This window comes from Lemur catta, chromosome 4 (genome assembly GCF_020740605.2).
Source record: "Lemur catta isolate mLemCat1 chromosome 4, mLemCat1.pri, whole genome shotgun sequence".
Classification (NCBI taxonomy): domain Eukaryota; kingdom Metazoa; phylum Chordata; class Mammalia; order Primates; family Lemuridae; genus Lemur; species Lemur catta.
The window spans coordinates 34,720,513-34,737,252 of NC_059131.1; the positions used below are offsets into that span (position 1 = coordinate 34,720,513).

General features: G+C 36.8%; 2 protein-coding genes across 2 annotated transcripts in view; one reads left to right on the plus strand and one right to left on the minus strand.

Moving 5' to 3' along the window:
* Positions 1-8,661, minus strand: part of PIGF (phosphatidylinositol glycan anchor biosynthesis class F) — a 31,574-nt gene extending 22,913 nt beyond the window's left edge. The window contains exons 1-4 of the mRNA XM_045549534.1: positions 8,518-8,661; positions 6,424-6,672; positions 4,779-4,870; positions 3,354-3,470 (exon numbers count right to left, since the gene is read on the minus strand). Of these exons, the coding sequence (XP_045405490.1) occupies positions 3,354-3,470; positions 4,779-4,870; positions 6,424-6,651 (437 nt within the window). The 5' untranslated portion in view covers positions 6,652-6,672; positions 8,518-8,661. The remainder of the gene's footprint in view (positions 1-3,353; positions 3,471-4,778; positions 4,871-6,423; positions 6,673-8,517) is intronic.
* Positions 8,662-8,735: 74 nt separating this feature from the next.
* On the plus strand, positions 8,736-16,207 carry CRIPT (CXXC repeat containing interactor of PDZ3 domain). Its single transcript, XM_045549537.1, has 5 exons — positions 8,736-8,871; positions 10,334-10,399; positions 11,509-11,563; positions 14,928-15,031; positions 15,306-16,207. The coding sequence occupies exons 1-5, from the start codon at positions 8,856-8,858 to the stop codon at positions 15,368-15,370; spliced, it is 306 nt and encodes a 101-aa protein (XP_045405493.1). The 5' UTR covers positions 8,736-8,855; the 3' UTR covers positions 15,371-16,207.
* The last annotated feature ends 533 nt before the right edge of the window (positions 16,208-16,740 follow it).

Below are 16,740 nucleotides of genomic sequence, written 5' to 3' on the forward strand. Positions count from 1 at the left end.
ACATCTTCAGGCTCCACTTCTAATTCTAGTTCTCTTGTTATTTCTACCATGTATGCAGTTATTTCCTCTGAGGTATTGAACCCCTAAAAGTCATACATGAGGGTTAGAATCAACTTCTTCCAAACTCCTGTTAGTGTTGATATTTGACCTCTTCCCATGAATCACAAATGTCCTTAATAGCATCTAAAGTGGTGAATCCTTTCCAGGTTTTCAATTTACTTTGCCCAGAACCATGAAAGGAATCATTATTTTTGGCAGCTACAGCCTTATAAAATATATCTCTTAAGTAATAAGACTTGAAAGTCAAAATTACTCCTTGATCCATGGGCTGCAGAATGGATGTTCTTAGTAGGCATGAAAAGGATACTAATCTCCTTGCACATCTCCAATAGGGCCCTTGGGTGATCACGTACATTGTTAGTGCACAGTAATATTTTGAAAAAAAATCTTTTTTTCTGAGGAGTTTGGTCTCAACAGTGGTCTTAAAATATTCAGAAAACCATGCTGTAAACAAATGTGCTATCGTCCAGGCTTTGTTGTTCTACTTATAGAGCACAGCGTAGATTGAGCATAATTCCTAAGATCACTAGGATTTTTGAATGGTAAATAAGCAATGATTTCAACTTAAAATCACCAGCTGCATTAGCTCCTAACAGGAAAGTCAGCCTGTCCTTTGAAGCTAGGCATTGACTTCTCTCTAGCTATGAAAGTCCTACAAGGCATCTTCTTCCACTATAAGGCTGTTTCATCTACATTGAAAATCTGTTGTTTAGCATAGCAACCTTCATCAACCATCTTAGCTAGATCTTCTGGATAACTTGCTGCAGCTTCTCCATCAGCACTTGCTGTTTCACCTTGCATTTTTATGTTACGGAGATGGTTTCTTTCTTTAAATCTTATGAACCAACCTCTGCCAGCATCAAATTTTTCATCTGCAGCTTTCTCATTTCTTTCAGCCTTCATAAAAATCAAAGAGAGTAAGAGCCCTGCTCTGGATTAGGCTTTGGCTTAGAATGTTGTGCCTGGTTTGATCTTCTATTCAGATCACTAAAAGTTTCTCCTTCAGCAATAAGGCTGTTTTGCTGGTTTATCATTCATGTGCTCACTGGAGTAGCACTTTTAATTTCCTTTAAGAGCTTTTCCTTTGTATTCACAACTTGGCTAACTGGCACAAGAGGCCTAGCTTTCAGCCTATCTCAGCTTCCTGTGTCTTCCTCACTAAACTTAGTCATTCCTAGCCTTTGATTTAAAGTGAGAGATGTGTGACTCTTCCTTTCAGTTGAACACATAACCGGCCATTGTAGGGTTATTAATTGGCCTAATTTTAATATTGTTATGTTTTAGGGAATAGGGAGGCCTGAACAGAGGAAGAGGGATTGGGGTATGGCTGGGTGCAGCAGTCAGAACACACATATTTATTAAGTTCATCATCATATATGGGCACGGTTCATGTAACCCCCAAAACAATTACAATAGTAACATGAAAGATCACTGATCACCATAACAAATATAATAATAATGAGAAAGTTTAAAATATTGTGAGAATTACCAAATTGTACCATAGAGACACAAAGTGAGCATATGCTGTTGGAAAAATGATGTAGACTTGCTTGGTGCAGGTTTGTCACAAAACTCAATTTGTAAAAAATGCTGTATCTGTGAAGTGCAATAAAGTGACGTACAATAAAATGAGGAACGCCTGTATTTCTTAACCATGCAGTGGTCCCCAACCTTTCTGGCACCAAGGACCAATTTTTCCAGGGGCCTGGGGGCTGGGTGGTGAAGCTGCGGCCCAGTCCCTAACAGGCCACATAACGAGCTGGGGATTAGAGACCGCAGATGTAACATGTAAAACTATGCTACCATTTTTAAGTTCCCGTGTTGTTTTTATGTGTCACTTACCAATTTTTTGAGTGTTATTTCTCTAATCCCAACTTTCTCATAAACTCTGAAGTTTTTATTGCCATTTTGCATAGCGCAGTGATTTTTTTAGGAACATATATGCCATATTATAGCAGAACTAATTATAAAATCACATGACAATTTCTCCCCCAAATACAACATTAATTATGAGACATAGAATTTAAAACTGGATAAATCACCAATCCAAACCAATAAGATTTTAATCAATTTTCACTCCTTAAAAATTTCAGACTAAAATGCTAAAAGAAATTAATTCCATTTGGGATACTATGGTACCAATGTGGAAAGTTTTCAGTTGTTACACATTTGTTTTCAGGAGACTTTATGAATACTAGAAGACGGTTCTAAAGGCAAACAAATAGCAGTAACTTCAAAAGGAAAAAGTCAGTAATTTATGGAAGCTAAGCTATCTAGCACATATTCTCTGTTCTCCTTGGGACTTTTCCTTCCAAATCACACAAAAATACCCTGTTCATTTCAGTTTCTACACTTTCATTCATTCCCCTTGCATGAGGTGTCTTTCCCTTCCTTCTCCATCTCACCAAGTCTTATACTCCTGACCCAAGTCTGTCACAGATCATTCCCCCCTCAAGCTCCATTCTTATTGATCCCCTACCCTTCTGAATTCCTACAGAACTTATTGTTGGGTTTACATAATTTTAGTCTTGTATATTTTGCTTATCTCATTTTTGTCCCCTGAACATGCAAGCTCCTCAGGGAAAGCATTTTCCTGATAATACTTCAGAATCCACATATAGCTTAGCTTAACAGAGCTCTGAGTAAGTGCTCAAGAAGTTTTTGCTGCTGAGTGATAAAGAGGACAAAATTACGGGCAGCAAAAAATCTTCTGTTTTTCTTAATTTGAACTCAGCTATTTCTGGTACAAATCATTTTAATGCCTTTCAAGAAACTAAAATGTTAACTTAGCCATGCTGAAAATATATATGGGTGATAAGAAAATTAAATCCTGTAAAACTTGCATTCTGATATCTTACCATGAAAAAGGCTAAACAAGAAATTGTCATTGTCACACAAAACATTTTTAGGTTGCGGACCCCATTTCTACATTATAAAATGTATGTAAGCAATTTTATTTGTAGTAATTTTATCACAGCACCAAGTTATCCCAGAGCAATGGTTTTCAAAGCTTTCTTTTGGTAGCAGAAACTTTTTTTTCCAAACAAAAGGCTAAGTGGAATTCTACCATACAGAAAAAAGCAGAGCTGATTTTGCTGAAGTGGAGGGAGGGGCTTGTAGTTCTGCCTGCCCTGTCCCCAGTCCCTAGCTGCAGTAGCCTCTTAAGGCACTTCCCAGAACCATACAATGCTGAAAAACGCACATGGAATAATCAGTAAACTGCCATGAATAGAAAAATACTTCTTTAATTTTTAAAAATTTCAAACATCACTGAAATATAAATTAAAACTTACCCATTTCTACTGAAAACTCTTAGCCATGCTTTGAGGTTTGGTCCTAACAAACATAAACAAGGTATAGTAGTAAAAGTAGACAAGATAACTGCAAATAAAAATGTTTCCAACACCAACCTAGAAAAAAAAAACTTTATTAATTTTTTAACAAGTGTTAAAGGTGCACATATACACACATCACCTTTGTTACATAAATAAATATAAAAGCATTTTCTTATACTTTACTTCGAGAGGTACCATGAGTCCCACCAAAATGATGACTATAAATGATTTTATTATCAAAATGCAAAAAAATTTAGCAAATATCTGATTTTAATAATAGATTTCAAAAGCGTCAAAGACCCTAAGATCCACGCTAAGACTTCCACTGCAAGAAAAAACCCATTTCTAGATAATTAGCTCTCTTTTTTAATAGTCTCTGGAACTTTCTCTACAACCAGTGGTTCAACTTTAATTTATAATGGAACTATTAATACCTGGAGAGCTGGACAAACTCAAGATTAGGGGGCCCCATCCCTACAGTTTCTGACTGAAGCCTGGGAATTTGCATTTCAATAAAATGCTAATGCTGCTGATTTTAAGACCACATTTTGAGAACCACTGCTCCAGACACATACATTCTACTCTAAAATGAATTAGACAGAAACCACCATTTCCCATTACAAAAGTCTTGTCCTCCCTGTCTAGAGAAGAATAACCTGTTAGTTTAGTGTGTGTATGCATAATGATGTATAAATATATAAAATTATAAATATATTATAAATTATAAAATATAAATTATTATAAAAACATTAATATATAATTATATATTATAAATATTTAAAAATAATTATACCTCATCACTCATGTCACCATGATCATTATTGCTAAACTGACATTTTCCAAACTATAATAAGCATTATATATGAAATACTCATGAATTTGGTTTCAAATAACTTAAAATTAGTCCGTTTTTAAAAAGTATTGAGTTAAATTTTACCTTTAAACTGTAAACATTAGCTTAAGTATTTGAATAAAGGAATCCACAGACCTTCATTAAGAAAACAAACTTTTCAAGTACTTCAGAATCACATGTACTAAGATCTCATATGTTAATTATAACTAACATACATATCATTATAGTAAGTTCTCTTAGAGGTTCTAAGGGCCACCCATTTATTGGTATAGTATAGTTTCTCATCTACCCTCCCTTCTCCCAACATGAAATTAAGTAATAGAAGGCCAAATAATAAAAACATTTAATAAATTGTTATTCCACTGTTTTTTAAAAGAATAACACTGCTGAAGAAGGGTAGTGATGTTGGTATCCTTTCTTGAGTCATTCATTAAGCACATCACAGGTTTTTCTAATTGCCAAGAGTTAGCATACTGTTTAGTAAATGAGTATTTTAAAATATAAATTTCAGGTAAAAATGTCAAACTTACTCTATTAGTGGTGCTCCATACAGAACAAAAACTATATGAAAGGTGAAACAAGACATAAGAAAGTAGATACAGCATTTCAAAAATCTGGTTACCTAAAAGAGAAATAATAATTTGGAGATTCAAGAGAATGCCAAAAGGATGATAGGTAAATTCTTCCATTTTATCTACAAATACAACTTGTTCCCATAATGTGTAAAAATATACATGGCTGCATGTGGTGGCTCACACCTATAATCCTACCACTATGGGAAGCTGAGGCAGAACGATCATTTGAGGCCAGGAGTTCAAGATCAGCCTGAGAAAGAACGAGACCTCATCTCTACAAAAAATTGAAAAATCAGCTGGGCATGGTGGTGCATGCCTACAGCCCGAGCTACTCAGGAGGCTGAGGCCAGAGGATCGCTTGAGCCCAGGAGTTCTAGGTTGCAGTAAGCTGTGATGAGGCCACTGCACTCCAGCCTGGGCGACAGAGTGAGACAGTCTCAAAAAAAAAAAAAAAGGTATTGAATGTTCTTTGGATTTGAGTATCCTCAAGTCAGAACATATGTCCTCTGCCCAGTCACATACACAGCCCTTAATACAGACTGTAAAAAGCCTAAAAGGCAAATATCACTCCCTCCATTCTACCCACCCACCCAACATTAGAATCAAAAAGAGTTTTTGTTTCTATAGTATGTACTGAGTTAGGTTGTTAATCAATATTTATGAAATATTTGATAACAGAGAGCTAGGATACAAAAACATATAGTCCCTATTATGCAATGATATATGAAATATCTGCAAAAAATGATGTCTACAACTTTTTTCATTTTAAAACAAAACTCTTGGGGAAATTGCATCAAAAAAGCAAAATACTAAATAATCCTCCAAATCACATTCATATTACTGTAAGACTCATAGGGAAAAAGACCTGAATGTCTACAAATAAGCACATGGGACCTTCTTGATTTGGAGCTTAAGATATAATTATAAAACACACGCTGAATTTTTTAAATGATAAGGCAGTAAAGGTGGTTTTTAATTATCTAACAGAGAGCTTATACATAGTATGGAATAATGTGAAGTGAGGACTTTATTAAAGTAATAGCCAAACGTTACAATGCAGTGAATATTTCATTGAGTCTAATATCTGAAAACTTAAATTGTTTAGTCAAGGAAGGCCATGTTCAAAATGAGAGTTACCACAGAAAAGACTTATTTTGCAATTTCTGAAAAACCCATTAAGTGTCTTTCAGAAGTGCAAAAACAAATGAAAATAAACTATAATGTCTTATAGAATAAGGTTTAAAAATAGACTGCCACATGTATTCATTTTTTTTGAGAATATAAATTGCTCACATTTTCTTTTTTTTCACATGTATTTATTTTCAGTGGTGACATAAAACAATAATTATATCAACTCATGATGGTATAATAACCACTGAACAAGTCATAATTCCACAATTAATGCATGGCAAGGATCTATCAATTATTGTGGGCAGCCTTCCAGCAAGTATAATAACAGGCTACTGAATTGAAAAAAAAAATACCAGGTTTCCTTTACTCACTGCAAATAACCCAGTGAGGACTTGACTAATACTTTATTCTTCCATTAAAAGAAACACTAGCTCCATCTAAAAATCAGTTAGTAAGAAGTACACCTTACCTTGTGTGATAATGAACTTCTTTTAGAGGATGCATTTGGTTTCACTACTAAATACAATACTAGATTGACGGCAGTCACAAAACCAGAACAGATGCACAACCATGTCAAGTGTGTTTCCAATATTGAGAAGTTCTCCAAGAAGAATGATGGAATGAAGACACTTAGGATAATTGAAAATATGCACAAAAGATGGGTATACAGTAGTCTCTTGATATCAGTATCTTTCATGGCGTTTTCTTGTGTGGCTATCTAATAAAAAACAAATTAAGAAGAGTATATGTAATAATGACTTTTTCCATTGTTCTAAGTGCTTCAAACCCTAAAAACAAGTCATGAACTAAAGTCAATTTTCTATGGGCAATGTATTTGTTTCAAAACACAGAAAGATGCATATATGTACATGCACACGTAGACTTAACATTCTGTTCTAACTTAAGATTTTCTTAATATGGTACAAACATCTCTCAGAGCCTAAAAAGGACAACTTTACTAATTTCTTAAATATTGTAACTGGTTTCTGCAAAAGGATCATGTGCTAGGGCTAACTAAACAATTCATTTTACTTTTTTTTGCCAAAATCACAGAGATGAAATTAACTTCATGGATTAAATGATCCACCCCTGTTTGAAATATAACCTATGCATTCTAGAAACCCCATGAATTCACTCTGGCCAAACTGTTGGCATTTTTTACCCTTGTCTAACACTACAGTATTTCATACTTTCTAGGAAATGCCAAGTGACACCAAGTGTATGCTCAAATACTCAAATTGTGGCCAGTGCAATCAAGAGAGTTCAATGAGCATCGTGCTAAACTAAGGGATCCTAATGCCCCAGAAGTACCAAAATGAGAAGGTACAGGTGCTAAATTCTAATCAAAAGTAGAACATGAATGAAAAAAGGAAAAAAAAAACCTACTGTCTCTAAATACATACACATATTTAAATTACCTGAGAGTTTCTATATTGTATTGACTAAAGTTAAGAACTTTATTAAAGTAATAGTCAACATATTGTACTGGCGAATATTCCAGAAAATAGAAACATCCCAGAAAAAAATATTAACACACACATACACACACACACACACACACACACACACACACACGGGGATAGGGATGGGGGCACCCACTAGTGTGAAAAGCATAAGAGTGGATCTGAGCCTTATCTTAACAGCTCTCATTTAATTCACACAATAATTCTCAAAGGCAAATATTTTACTTATAAGGAAACTGGATAAACAGGCCAGAGAGACACACCCAAGGTCCCAACTGATAAAGCCATTTTAAAGGCTGGCCTCTGTGATATGAAGATATCAGGCAAAGAGAAAGTGGAAAGAAGGGACAAAGAAAAAAGTTTCCCACAGAGTGGGGGCAGGTGGGGGCGTAAAAAAAAATAATAACAATAATTAAAAACAAGTTTCCCACAGATTCTATCCCTAGCTGACTGCAGGCGGGCAAAGGGATCAGGAATCCATTCTCTCAACAAGGACATTTTTCTGGGCCACTCTCAGAATCCCTGCTGCCATCAGCAGATTCGGATCTGATACAGTAGGAAGTACCCAAACTCAAACATTTGCTGAATGAATGAAGCAACCACAGTAGGGAAAATGTTTGCCCCCGCTAAGCAACCAGCACTAAGTCAGACCCCGCCGTGCCCCTGAGGACGCCTGTCATGCGCGCGGTCAGTCTGACAGCCACTGGAGCGGAGAAAAGGCGATTCTGAGCCGCTCCCACGGGAGTCTCCACGGGAACTGGACCTCCACCTGCAGCCCCACCCCAAACTGGGTCGCCAGGGACTCTGCCCAAGCCTCAGCTGGCGGGAGTGTGGACAGCGAGGAACGCGCTGAGAGGCATAACCAAAGAGCGCAGGTGCTGGAGACCAGCGAACACTGAGGACAGAGACTGAAACTCGGATCCAAAACCGGATCTATCCATCGGATTAGCCCCCGGGGCACGCCGGAAGACTGGCGCTCAAGCGGCCGCCGGGCGAAGGGCGGGCCGGGGGCGCCGAGGCTCACGGCCACTTCGGCAGTTGGCGGGGGTGGCTTGCACTCCCGGGAGGCGAGCGTGCTGGGGGCGTCCAGCGGGGCTTACCTAACTCTCCCGCCCGGGGAAGAGAAGGGGGCGCTACTACCTCCTACCATCAGGTACGACGGGCGGCCCTGGCCCTCGCGCAGGCGCAGGTCTGGTGGGCGGAGACGCAGGGCCGCAAAGCCAATCGCAGAGAGGGAGGGGCGGGCTAATGGAACAGTCCCGCCTATTCGTCGCATTCATTCCTCCCGCGGCCTTCCAGGTGAGGGATAGGCGAGAGCCGCGGGCTTCGGGGCCGGAAGTGGATTAACGTAACCCGGAAGGGGACTGTTTGGAAGGCTGTAGTGTTTCTGTTTTCAAGCTGTTGTTGCTTTGGCTTCCAGGGGAGAGACGGCGGAAAGATGGTGTGCGAAAAATGTGAGTTGAGGGGCCGCTTCTGCGGGAGGAGGCTGGGAGCACCTAACTGGACTCTGCCAGGACCTTTGCCTTTTCTTTGGTTTTTCTTCGCCCGCAGGTCTCTTGATTCTAGCCTCTGTCCTCCTTACCGTCCCCGTAACTATCCATGTCCCTCCCCAACGACCTTATAATTCTGAATATTTTGTATTCAGAACTGTGTCAGTTCTGCACCTCTTTGCCTGTTTCTGTTGCCTCCCCTCAGCCCCAGAGCTCATCAGTTCCCCTTCCATAAAAAATGCTCAATTAAACACTAACCTTTCCTTTTCGTTAATGCAAGGAGTATTAATGAAATGGACCTGCCAAATGCTGGGCACTAGAACCAAAGGGTAGGGATCTCGTCTTACCCATTCTTACTCATCATTATGACGGGATATGGCTTAGAGTAAGCCTAGCAGATATTTGAATTGAACCTCAACATAAGTACAATTTATTATTTCCCTAACTTAAAACCTTTAATACTTTTTCAATGTGCGGTGAATAATTTGTGGTTTATATATTTGGAGTCTGGCATTCAAGACCCTCCACAGTAAGGCCCCAGCTTATCTTTCTAACTTCATCTTCACTGATCCTTACCCTCTTCACACTTAGACCAGACCAAACCAAACTACTCTTTGTGCCCATGTGTATTCTGAGCTTTCCATGCCTTTCCTCAGGATGTATCCTTTATCTATTTTACCCTCACCCTCTTTTCCTCCTCTTTCTTCACATTCTATGCCACATATTCATATCCTCTCTGTTGTCTTTTCCACAAAACTATCCTGGATTTCCCTAGCCACAGTTATTTCTTTTTGCGTGGAATTTCTCCTAGTACTTTAGCTCTAAATTTATTCTAGTTCTCGATTGTTATACCTTTTATTTTCTAGCTTATATTTTGGTTGAATGGGTCTTACCTTTTTTGGAGGGGATGTGGGAAGTCTCTGATCCCTTTGAGAATCTGATGAAGGCTATAGACTCTTACCAGAAAAAAAAAAATAGACATACAAAAGGTTTGTGTACAACTCCCCCTTGTTCATGTATTGCCTAAGGTCTACCTTTGGAACTCAGGTTAAAGAATGCTGTTAGAGAAATTAGTGTACTATAATCTTGAAATCTAGAGTTTTGTCTGATTAATTGCTTTATTTTTCTCAGCACTTTGTATAGTGGTTTATACATAATAGATGCTTAGTAAATATTTATGGAGTGAGTACACTTACCAGATTTGTTTAAAGTATAAACAGTGAAAGCCCATTATAAGCCATCTTATTCTTCAGATTTTACTTGGCCACAGTTAGCGTCTTGAGTCGCAGTTCACTGGCCCCTATCCCAGCATTAACGGGCCCCTACTGTAGTATGACTGTTGATAGCATTGTGAACCTTAGACACAATGTAGCGTATTTATTAGATAGTAAATTTTAATTCCCCCTTTACTATCTTGCTATAACAGGTGAAAAGAAACTTGGTACTGTTATCACTCCAGATACATGGAAAGATGGTGCCAGGAATACCACAGGTATTTTTTCTTTTAGAAAATTGAAATTAAATCAAGGACTTTCTGTGAATAACGTTTTCACTTTTATATTATTTGTAAAATGAAACATCATGTGTTCAGAGTATTTCATCTATTAAACATTACAGATTATTGTGTCCACCAGTGATTTAATATCTTCTATTTAGTTCTCTCAGTTACATGTACAGGTTCCTAATATGGTAGGCAGGAGATAGCAAAAGTAGTAAATGATTTTTGAGTGATGACTATATCACAGCATTTGATTTGATTCAACTTAATTAAAGTCTATTTAACTTCCCTTCTCCTCACCTGATTTTCATATTCTTTAACAAATCATTTAAACTGTTTTCACCTTCGTTATCATTAAATACTTAAAGTGAAGTGTTTACCTTCATTATCATTAAATACATATAGTAAAATGTGTTTTAGAAGGAAAAAGAAACACTTCCACTCTTTTCAAGTCTATGACATCAAAGTAGTGGCTTCTAGATTTTCCAATACATAGAGTAAATGTAGACCCATTCCTAAAGTACTACTCTGAGTCTGAGAAATCAAAGGTTTGTATTTTATACAAATTTTTATTGTTTCTCTAATGTTTTCTTTTTAAGTAGAGCCTTAAGAACCTGGCTATTAAATGAGGATTTTTTTTTTTTTTTTTTTTTTTGAGACAGAGTCTCACTTTGTAGCCCAGGCTAGCGTGCTGTGGCGTCAGGCTAGCTCACAGCAACTTCAAACTCCTGGGCTCAAGCAATCCTCCTGCCTCAGCCTCCTGAGTAGCTGGGACTACAGGCATGTGCCACCATGCCCAGCTAATTTTTTCTATATATATTTTTAGTTGTCTGGCTAATTTTTTTCTATTTTTTTAGTAGAGACGGGGTCTCGCTCTTGCTTAGGCTGGTCTCGAACTCCTGACCTCCCGCCTCGGCCTCCCAGAGTGCTAGGATTACAGGCGTGAGCCACCACACCCAGCCTTAAATGAGGATTTTAAAAATTTAGATACAGGCTATTTTATTGGGAGAAGGTCAAAGAATGAACTTTTTAAGTAATTGTTAAATGTTGTATGTTCAATTGTGTGGAAATAACCCACTAAAATATATTTTATTTTGATACAGAAAGTGGTGGAAGAAAGCTAAATGAAAATAAAGCTTTGACTTCAAAAAAAGCCAGGTAGGTAAGAGCATCCATAGAAGAGGTCATATAAATTTCCACTCTTTGTAGTTTTAAGCCTCCTTGAGTGAATTTTGTGTGCACCATTCCATCGCAATAAAACATGGAGTTAGGTAGTTCCTAGCACGCAAAGCCAAACTATCTATTATAACCTACTTGTTTTACCATGTTCCTCCTCACTGTATCAATATATGAAGATATTGGTGCTACTCTCTTTTTACAATTTCACTAGAAAACCTGACTTTTTTTTTTTTTTATCTACTACTTAATTGTCCTACAAATCAGAAGGAGCAGGGAGATGTGGAAAGATCATAAGCTTTGAAGTCAGACCTAAATTTGAATCTAGAGTCTAGGATTTAATTAAAAGGATTTGCTCTGTAAAATTTGAATTCAGCCAAAAGGCCACATGCAGGGATCCAGAAAGCCACATGGCCCCAAGGCCACAGGTTCCCCACCCCACTTTTTCATCTGAAAATAGGAATAAAAATATCTCCTATTTTAAAACCAGTTTTTTTATACCATGCTTTATTATATCCAGTCTTAAGCTCCATGAATCCTTCCAGCTGCCACCCCATTTCCTTCCCCTCACAGCAAACATTTTCCTAAGCTTTATCTAGACACTTTCTCAATTTCCTTAAGTTTCATTCTCTCTGTCATGCTTTCATCCCCATCACAGCCCTCAAACTGCTCTTGTCAGGATCACAAGTGACCTTTAAAACTGATAGCCACTTCTCTATTCTTATCTTAACCTCTTAATAACTCTTTTTGGAAACTCTTTATTCTCCTGGCTTCCAGGATACCACACTCTCCTGGTTTTCCTCTCAAAACTCTCCCGAAGTGACTTTAATCCACTGACTTTAATTCAAATTGTATGTTAATGACTCCCAAATTTATATCCATAGTCCTGACTTCTCTGAGCTCCAAGAATATATCTAACTGCTTGTTTGACATGCCTAATTTGATGTCTGACAGCCACCTCTTTTTCTTTTAGTCTTCTCATCATAGTAAGTGGCACCACTGTCTCATCTAGTTGTTCAAGCCTAAAAGCTAGAATTTCTCACGGAGTCCTCTCTTTCTCCCACTTCCCATATCCATCAGGAAGTTCTTTGGACCTTCCTCCAACCTATAACCTGAATCTGTCTGCTTCTGTCTATCTCACTGCTATTACGTTGTTCCAAACCACTGTTATTTCTTACTTGAATACGGTAAAAACTTTGTATCTCTGTGCTTTGTTTCTGGTTTGCTACAGTTGTCTCATAGTAACCAGAGTGGTCATTTAAAAAGGTCATGTAATTCCTTTGCTTAAAACTCACCAATGGTTTTCTTTTTCCACATAGAATAAAATTTAAGCCCCCTACCATGTTTTTACAAGGTCCTCTATGATATGACCCCTCCTCCATTCTGACTTCCTGTTGTACCACACTCCTCATTCATCACATACCATCCTCATCAGCTATGCCAAGCCTACGCCCATCTAAAAAGATTTGTGCTTCCTGCTCCCTCCTCAAGGTCATCCCTCAGAGCTTATGTATCTGTCTCTTTCTTGTTATTTGGGTCTTAGCTCCCAAGAAGGAGATATCACATCCTCAGAGAGGGTTCCATAACTAGCATATAATCTCTTCTCTCCTTCCCCTCATCTCTACCATAGTATCCTGTTTGAATTTTTTTCTGTAATACATATCACCATCTGAAAAGCTTACTTGTTTTATTAGAATGTCTGTTTCCTTATTTATTATCTCTTCTCACAGAGTATCAGCCTGATGAGGACAGGGACCTTGTCTATTAAGTTCATCTTTGGTATTTAGAACAGTAGCTGGTACATAGTAAGCACTCAGTATATATTTGCTGGATGAGTAAAATACTTGTTTTATGACATCATTCCAAGGATTAGAAATAATAGCAATAAAGCCTTTACTACGTACAGTGCCTGGCACACAGCAGGTGCTTATTAAACAATGGATATAAAACAGCATGGCATATTCAGTCTTCCTATGCAGTGTCACACTATATGTTGTTGACTGACTTATTGATGTCTTCTAAGACCATTCAATTTTTATTGACTGAGTTGTTATTTATGCAGATTGTATGATTTTATATACTTCCTTTATGCTCCCAAACTTACCCTGATATCGTTCAAAAGTAGCTATTACTTTTGGGTACTCTAAATATCACACTTTAGAAAACGTACTGCTTTTTTCTTTAAATCTGTAATACCATTATTTATACAATGCATCATTACTTTAAGAAAAAGCTCTTCCAATTTATTGAAGGATTTCAGGGATGAAATTGTATATCTTAGAGTGGTAAAATATGGTTTTAAGAAAAAGTGATCCTCAGACATACAGGTACAAACAAATTGAGCTTATTGAAAAGAAGAATAGTGTCTCTCTTCTCTTTTGGGGAAGGAGTACAGTAATAATCTCTTGGTTTGGAAAAATTAATCTTTGAAAATGGGCTGTTGTGCTGTTACCCTAACAGAGGATACCAGGTCTAGGACAGTGTTAGTATTCAATGTATGAGGATCGTTACAAAAACTCATTTTGTATTTAGGGAAGCAGTTTTTTAAATCAGAGCATTATTGCTAATTTAGGGGAAAGTATTTCTTCTAAAGTTTTTTGCAATCCAGTCACTATAAGATGGCATTTTTATATAGTAAAACCTCCTTTATATAAAGGGATTGGGTCAATTAATTAAAAATGTCAGTTAACATAGGCAGTCACTGAAAGATACATATGCCTTATTTTAAATTAAAGCACATAATGCTAGATGCATTCATCAATCATTGATATTGAGACAAGGCCTTTTGAGGATGAATCTGCTGATAAGAGCTCTACTTCATTATCCTCACATAAATCATAACCAGAATATATAGTTTCATTATTTTTGAAGTGGAACAAAAACTGACACTTAAAGTTTAGAGTTCTTCTACTTATAATTTTCTCCCAATTTTTAACAGTTATCTTACCCATACCTCATTCAATATCAAGTTTAATAATTCACACTTATCTAGTCATCCTAAAGCAGTCACTGAGTTTGTATGGAATCAGTCACTCTTTTGCACTCACATTTCATCAGTCTCCATAATATTTATGTCATGCAAATAGAATGACAGATACAATTGATATGAACAGGTTTGGGTATAAGTACTGTACAGCTGACTCTTCGTAAGCATACAGATGACATGGAGCAGAGCTATGCAGGCATATTAGACAGTAGCCAGCTGGAAGAGCCAGACTGCCTGTCAATGGTAGAGTTTGATGGAGGGAATGGAGAGCAGGGATTAATCCTGGGTGTTGCATAACTGAGGTTATTAATGAGTGTTTCTAGTGTCGTATACATTTTTCTATCTTTAAAAATTCTCTAGATTCGATCCATATGGAAAGAATAAGTTCTCCACTTGCAGAATTTGTAAAAGTTCTGTGCACCAACCAGGTTCTCATTATTGCCAGGGCTGTGCCTACAAAAAGGGTAAGTTTCTTTTAAATACCATTTTTCTATTCATATCAAACCTATTCATTTGCTGTTGATTTGGATAGCAGAAAAGAGATAGCCTTTCTTAAATTCTATTAATCAAAACCTTTTTTTCTGAGTCAAAATAGAACATAAAACTTGTTAATAGTTAAAAGTAAATATTTATTTCTTTTCTGATGCTATTACATGATGTTTTAAGCCTCAGGATTGACTTAAATTAACCAAACAATTGCTATTATGATTTGATTGCTCACATTTTCTTTTGTTTCAGGTATCTGTGCGATGTGTGGGAAAAAGGTTTTAGATACCAAAAACTACAAGCAAACATCTGTCTAGATGTATTGATGAAGTTTTTTGGCTTTCTATGTAATTTTACTTTCTGCTTTGAATTTTCAAGGCATAACATAGATGTTCAACTTACAAAATAACATGTTTTAAGACAAATAAGTTTAAACCAGGGAAGTTGATTGATATTCATTCTTTTGTTCTCAAGAAGTTCTGAACAGCAACAGTGTAACTAGTCTTCTGCCTTAAGTGGTTGTTTTCTTTACGAGCATTTTATTGAACTAGAGTAAGTGGCAAATTTAATGCAAATTATTTCCCAGTTCTGTGTGCACTTTTATTTAACATTATTCATATAAGTCTCATCCCCCCATTTATTTATAAATATTGCAAAAGTAAGGAGAAGATTGCATATATTTTGCTCTGAACTTGGCATCGAGACTTAAAATTTTTCCCTCATTCTGTTACTGGTGGCGTAGTTCTTAGAATCAGCCTTCTGTTAATTAATTGCAGTTTCATAGGATATTTAAATATTTGAGGCCATTGCTGAATGGTTCATTAGTAATTAGCCCAGACCCAAATCAAAGAAAAATTGGATTTGTGATTTTAAATTTGTTCTTGAAGCGAAAGTGCCAGTTCTTTCCATATGTGAACAAGAGCACAAGGTGCACCCATATGTCCAAATGAATACACTGGATTTCAGAAAAACATACACATATTACCTTGAATTCAAATTGTCCTGGAAACTAGAAGAACAGTGTTCATTCACGTTAATGTGTAATGAAAATGAATCCCTAACTCTTAGAGAAAAGCTCTTTGAAGCAGAAACCAAACTTTTTTTTTTAGCCTCCTTGCTTGACTTCCAAAAAGAAATAAATAGAACAAAGCAAACATCTTGACTCTTTTTTTGTTGTTGTTATAATGTAGACTGCTAAAGGACTACTTTAAGGTTCCAAGTGAATATTTTTCTTAGGCTGCCTTCAGAGGTTCAGGATTTCTGCTTTTAGAACCTGCAGCCTTCTATGGAAGACCAAATTAAGTATTCCCTATTTTCAGTTGCAATGTGTATAAATACATACCACTGTAAAATATATAGAATAGTGTGATCATGTATTAATACATGATATAAATACAGCATTTTTGTCTTTAAATTACTCTGAAAATTATTTATAATTGTAACTTTTTAACTTTAAGGTTTTTCAAATATGCTTTTCTAGGCTATATTGTTATTTATTCATATCCAGAAAAGTCACAAGAATATGTAAAATATAAATAACAGTACCTCTGAGAACAGTAAGTTTCTTCATGCTTTGATCAGTTTGAGGTTTAATTAAAATCATAACACAAGGGACTCGTAACAGGACATGATCAGATAATGTCCCAGGGCCATTAAAGATTGGGTTGGTTGACTTAGAGAAACGTAC

Bases quoted from the DNA above. Each gene is read 5' to 3' on its own strand.
- CRIPT (XM_045549537.1), top strand. The intron at 10,400-11,508 runs GTATTTTTTCTT...ATTTTGATACAG, and splicing joins TGGTGCCAGGAATACCACAG to AAAGTGGTGGAAGAAAGCTA. The intron at 15,032-15,305 runs GTAAGTTTCTTT...CTTTTGTTTCAG, and splicing joins GGGCTGTGCCTACAAAAAGG to GTATCTGTGCGATGTGTGGG.